Source organism: Physeter macrocephalus, chromosome 11 (assembly GCF_002837175.3).
Source record: "Physeter macrocephalus isolate SW-GA chromosome 11, ASM283717v5, whole genome shotgun sequence".
Lineage (NCBI taxonomy): Eukaryota > Metazoa > Chordata > Mammalia > Artiodactyla > Physeteridae > Physeter > Physeter macrocephalus.
In genome coordinates, this window is record NC_041224.1 from 39777683 (window position 1) to 39783971 (window position 6289).

Sequence of the window (6289 nt, forward strand, 5' to 3'; positions counted from 1 at the left end):
CTTTGTGACCAACTAGAGCGGTGGGATAGGGAGGGTGGGAGGCAGACGCAACAGGGAGGGGATGTGGGGATATATGTATTCGTATAGCTGATTCACTTTGTTATACAGCAGAAACTAACACACCAGTGTAAAGCAATAATACTCCAATAAAGATGTTAAAAAATATATAAAATAAATAAAAATTTAAAAAAAGAGAGGAGGAGTGCATGAGATGGAGAGGGAGGCTGGGTTTGGTATTCCAAGGAAGGGAAAGCAGTTGCCGGTGATGTGAGGGCGGGTGGTCTCAGCCTCTGAGATGGCCTTTCTGAGGGAGAGGAAAGTTGAATGTTCTTGTACAATCCGTAAGAACAGGGTTTTTGAAAACTGCTTTTGAACACACTGGCCGTCCAGCCAGTTGACTCTTCCCTACTTCCCCAGCCTCTCGGATAGCTGGGAGGTAGGCCATCAGCTTGCTGTCGTTTTCAGTTATATTTATCAAGTGACCACAGGACCCTCATGAAGTCGTCTAAGAGGTCTTGGCTCCAGGAGGTGTACCTGACGGATGAGGACTCCTACCTGAACTGCTGGCAGGCGGCCTTCCCTGACCCCCAGCTACGCCTGGAATATGAGGGCTTCCCCATCCTGGTGAGCGCAGCCTGGGGAAGACAGACGTGTGCGCGGATGCTGTGAAGTGGGTGCGATTTACTCCTGTGTGTGAAATGGAGGCTTGTCAGGGCTCCAATGCCTTATATGCCTCACACACTTTCACTCTCTCTCTCTTTTTCATTTCTTTCTTTCTTTTTAAAAGAAAAATATTTATTTATTTATTTTTATTAAAAAATTAAAAAAAAATTTTTTTTGGCTGCACCGTGCAGCATGCAGGATCTTAGCTCCCTGACCAGGGATCGAACCTGTGTCACCTGCAGTGGAAGAGCAGAGTCTTAACCACTGGACCGCCAGGCAGTCCCTCTTTTTCATGTCTAACTCGAGTTTGGGAGGCACCATTTTGCCCTGTGGCAGCATCCTGCCTTGGTGTTTCTCGACTCTGGCGGCGCACAGAATCACCTACAGAGCTTCATAAAGATACCGAGGCCCAGGCTCTGCCCCTGAGATCGGGCTGAGAACCACTGCCCCGAGATTTTAAGGATGATGACACTGCTTTCTTTCAGGCCTCTGTTAAGTCCTCATTTCTAAAGAGACTGGGTAATCTGGGGGAAGTGAAGGACAGGGTGGGGCAGACGCCCAGGTGAGCACATTGCTGGACATTTTCTCAGGAGCCTGGGCCCTGCGGACAGGAGCACAGTTCCGGATGGGAAGGCAGGTCTGGTGGGCACAGAGCTGTTTTGAGGACCAGAGGCCATGCTACTTGCTTGTGAGACATCCAGCAGACGGAGACTAAGGAGTTGTTGGGGGTTATTGGGAGAGTTACTGGATTTACAGCCAGGAAGGACTTAAAGAGTTGGCCGTCCAGGAAGGGGCCCCCAGTTACCAGCCACTCTGAATCCACCTGACGCAGTAGGCTTCTCTCCCGAGCTCTGCAGGCGGACCCAGGTTTGCAAGGGTCTTTCTGCCAGCACGGAGAATATACACGTGGTCCACAATGATGCATGCTTGACAGATTTCCTCTCTCACTGGTCTTTGCCAAGCTTTGCTCTCCTTGGAATTGCCTCTCATTCCCATGATTTAAACTGTCAGTATCTCAGCTTCATTGTCTGTAAAATGGGGATAGATGATGATGCCTGACTTCCGAGGTTTTGTGAGGATTAAGCGGTTAGTACATTTACAGTGCTTATTAGAAAAGTGCCCGGCCCAGACAGCACTCCCAAGCATTCATTGTTGTTAATTTAATGGTGGTTGTTCTATTGTTGCTGTCATTAGGTTAGAGAGGTTGGGGAGTTCAGGCACCAGGAGCTCACTTCTCTGTTGCTAACTCAGTCCACAGCCCGAGGCAGGTCTCTGAGCCACATTGAGACAGACACATCTGCAGAGTGGGACATTTCATACCTGTCCAGCTGCTGTCCACATGTCAATACCCTCCAGTCAGAGGCCATCAGGAGCACCTGGGGTTGAACGAGTCGGCTTTATTACTTGTTGCAGTGATGGAGAACGCACACCATGGAAAACCGTGGGGCGTCTCAGTAAGAGGCTGTTATACACGGTCCGAAAGGATACATGCACCCCAGTGTTCATAGCAGCACTGTTTACAATAGCCAAGACATGAAAGCAACCTAAATGTCCATTGACAGAGGAGCAGATAAAGAAGATGTGGTACATATATACAATGGAATAGTACTCAGCCATAGAAAAGAATGAATTAATGCCATTTGCAGCAACATGGATGGGCCTAGAGACTGTCATGCTGAGTGAAGTAAGTCAGACAGAGGAAGAAATACGATATCGCTTATATGCGGAATCTGAAAAGAAATGATACAAATGAACTTATTTACAAAACAGAAATAGACTCACAGACTTAGAGAACGAACTTATGGTTACCAGGGGGAAGGGTGGGAGGGAGGGATAGTTAGGGAGTTTGGGACTGACATGCACAGTCTGCTGTCTTTTAAATGGATAACCAACAAGGACCTACTGTATAGCACAGGGAACTCTGCTCAACATTATGTAACAACCTAAATGGGAAAAGAATTTGAAAAAGAAGAGATACAGGTATATGTATAACTGAATACGTTTGTTGTACACCTGAAACTAACACAACATTGTTAATCAACTATACTCCAATATAAAATAAAAAGTTTTAAAAATAAAATAATTAGAGGGCTTCCCTGGTGGCGCAGTGGTTGCGCGTCCGCCTGCCGATGCAGGAGAACCGGGTTCGCGCCCCGGTCTGGGAGGATCCCACATGCCGCGGAGCGGCTGGGCCCGTGAGCCATGGCCGCTGGGCCTGCGCGTCTGGAGCCTGTGCTCCGCAACGGGAGAGGCCACGGCAGAGGGAGGCCCGCATACCACAAAAAATAAATAAATAAATAAATAAATAAATAAATAAAATAATTAGAAAGAAAGGACAAGTTATAGAATTGGGGCTGTGCTTGGGAGATTTTAGTGAGGGTCTCAGGAAGTGGCGCTTTGCCCTGGATTGGAATCTGTCAGGAAGCAGGGCTGTCTCAGTACATCTTATCTATAGAGGGCAGGCCAGAGCACGGCCAAAGCTGTCAAGAGTAAGGAAGCAGCAGTCACTCCTATTCTCTAGGAGAGGAGGACATTTGGTATTTTGTGGCTTGGACAATGCTCATGTTTTTGCTGTGTTCAGACATGATCACAAAGTGGTCTTCTTTTTGTCTTGACCCACTGTGGTCACAGCGTGGCCTTGTCTGATTTGGGCACTGTGTGACATTGATTATATTCCACAGGAGAACACTAAGGCAGAGCCCTGGGTGCCAGGCCAGTTCCCGGATGTCAGGGGCTGCTTTTCCCCATCTCACACTGCTTTTAGCTTACATGAGTCAGGATTTTGAAATAATATGTCTTTTATTTTCTGATTATAAACAATATATGTTCACTTATGGAAAGTCTGAAAAGTACAAAAAATAATATGATGATTACCAGGAGTTCCATCTTCTAGAGAAAGCCACTGTTATCATTTCTTTTTCCATGCATATTTTTTTTTTAAATTTAGTTTTAATTTAAAAAAAAAAAGGACATCAGGAATATTCTTATTTTTTCCACTGAACACCACTGACCATATTTCAAGTTGTCAAAGATCTTCTCCAATATGACTTTAAATGATTGTATAATGTTTCATCATATGTGTATCTATAATAATGTATTTATTAATCTTTTATGGTTTGGCTTCTAGGTTATTCTCTCTCTCTCTCTCTCTCTCTCTCTCTATATATATATATATATATATAAATGAATATATATTATATTTCCAAATTTTTGCTTTTAGGAAACTGGAGGCCTTAATTCATAATTCAAATAACATACTCTCTTTATCTTTAAAGGCAAATGCAAAGATTCTTATCAATCACTGCCACACGAATCGGGGGCTGGTGGCCCACCGGCATCTTTTCTTAAGGTATTGTATAGCAGGGTACAAGAAAATGCCATGCCAGAGGGCAGGGGCTGTGAATATAGGCAAAGAAGTTCAATTTAAAGAGGATGGCCACGCACAGAAAAAGTCCTTTGATGACGAAATATCGCCACATAGAACTTTGATGGTGCGAAAACTCCTATTAGAGCCCCTTCTGTTATACAGGTCCTTCCCCGCAGAGGACTTTAGCTATAATGGGATCCTATATACCTGGTCCTTGCCCGAATAGAATGAGTCTTGTTGGCAAACACATAGTGTTTTAGAGACCCCGCCCCCCCACCAAGAGCTTTATATAGCAGTCTGTTGAATTACATGCTTTGAGATGAACTTAACATTTTACTGAGGGTTGTAATTCCATTTCCAACCAGTGTTAATTCTTTCTTGCCCCAGTACCTATTTTGGAAAGGAAGCAGAGGTCGCTGCACACACATATCTGGATTCACACAGAGTTGAAAAGCCAAAGAACCATTGGATGTTGGTGACTGGGAATCCCAGGAAGGACTCGTCCACCATGTTGGACCTGCCTAAACCGCTGGCGGAGGACACCCGAGTCCTGGAGCAGGTGGCGGAGCCGGGGGCCAGGAATGCACCTGGCGCGCATGCGTGCACTCCTCCGACGTAGCTTTACAGGAAATCTATCTCGGTCATGCCTCAAGGTATTCTTAAGGAAGGCACAGAACTCTCTGAACATTGTATTAAAACAAAGGCTATATTCAGATTATTGAATTAACGGTGGAGGTCTAGGACACAGGAAAAAACAAACAAACAAAAAACCTTGCCTTGGGCCATAGCACAGAAATGGCCTTTGAAGGTGACAGATGATGTTCCTTTGTTGATGACCACATTCTGAAGACTCAGCTTCCTTTATTTAGATCCTACAGCAGCAGCTTCTATAAGGACTGTAAAAAACTCGTTACTTTTTTAAAGCTGTGTCTGTGTAATGAAGCTGTTGGAACTTTACTGAATTTCTGGCATCATTCTCTTTCCCCCGACTCTGTACGATGTACTAAGCAATCAAAAATGGGTAGCTGTGGACTGTGGCCTTACTTTAAGAGTTGAACATTTTCCCCCTTGTATTTTTGTGTCTCCTTCTAGCTTGCGGGGGTGGGCTCAAGACCTCTGTTTGACCTCCATTATTTTGTAATGATTTTCATATTGCAGAATCTCCTTATTTCTACCTTATCTTTGAAACCAGTACATTAGTTGTGGCATTCAAATCATCAGACAAAATAACATACATATCCTTCCATGTGTTTGTCCATCTACTCATTCTTTGTCGAGTACGGAGCACCTATGATGTGTAAGGTGCTGTAATGGGATGAAGAGATGCCCAGCCCAGGAAGTAAAGGCGAGGGCTAAGGCTGGTTTGCTTTTAAATACCGTCGGCCCTCCGTATCTGCGGTGTCGCATCCGTGGCTTCAACCAACCGCTGAATGTGTAGTATCATGTTTATGATCTGCGGTTGGTTGAATCTGCGGCTACGGAACCCGCAGATTCGGAAGCCACATTAAGGAATTTGAGCATCCTAGGATTTTGGTATCCTCGGGGGCCCTGGAACCAATCCCCGGGGATACCGAGTGGAACCAATCCCCGGGGATACCGAGTGACGACTGTATACCCAGAGGCGGAAAGTAAGTCACGGGTTATGTAAATGCGTTTCAAATAGAGGCGGCTTCAAGCCAATGTGGCTTGAGCCTCTTCGAGGAGACAGGCCTTTGCCCTTCACGTGCAGTAGGAGTTAGGGCGGTGGTTCCTGCCCTTGGCTGTGCACTGGATTCCGCTGGAGAACTTTAGCAATGACTGATGCCTGGCCCTAGCCCAGAAATTCCGAGTGAATGGTCTGGGGTGCAGCCAGGGCAAGGAGCATTTTCAGCGGTCTTCGGCTGGCTCTAATGTACTGCCGGAGTTGGGGTTCACTGCATCAGGAGAGGAGAAGGAAGCGACGGTTCCTTGGGGGCGGTCAGGAAAGGCTTTTCTGAGTGGGCATTAAATCAGAATTTCTGGGGTGGGGCTCTAAAAAATACAGATGCTTGGGCCTACCTCTGGAGATTCTTATTTAATTGATTTGGATTGGAGCCCAGGTATCAGCATTTTAAAAACACTTGCTACTTTTAAAAAAAAATGTGCCGCCTGGGTTGAGAACCGCTGACTTAGCTGAGCAGAATTTGGGTTGCCTGTGTATCTCCAAAGGGTGTAACCAGAACTGGAAGTTTAAACAATCTGCAAGCGTCTAGACCAGTTCTGGTGCATTCTTGTCCTGCC

At 45.7% G+C, this 6289-nt stretch overlaps 1 protein-coding gene across 1 annotated transcript in view; it reads left to right on the forward strand.

Annotated features, from left to right (window-relative positions):
* Positions 1-4987, forward strand: part of CFAP161 (cilia and flagella associated protein 161) — an 11899-nt gene extending 6912 nt beyond the window's left edge. The window contains exons 5-6 of the mRNA XM_007126345.2: positions 3939-4012; positions 4418-4987. Of these exons, the coding sequence (XP_007126407.2) occupies positions 3939-4012; positions 4418-4649 (306 nt within the window). The 3' untranslated portion in view covers positions 4650-4987. The remainder of the gene's footprint in view (positions 1-3938; positions 4013-4417) is intronic.
* The last annotated feature ends 1302 nt before the right edge of the window (positions 4988-6289 follow it).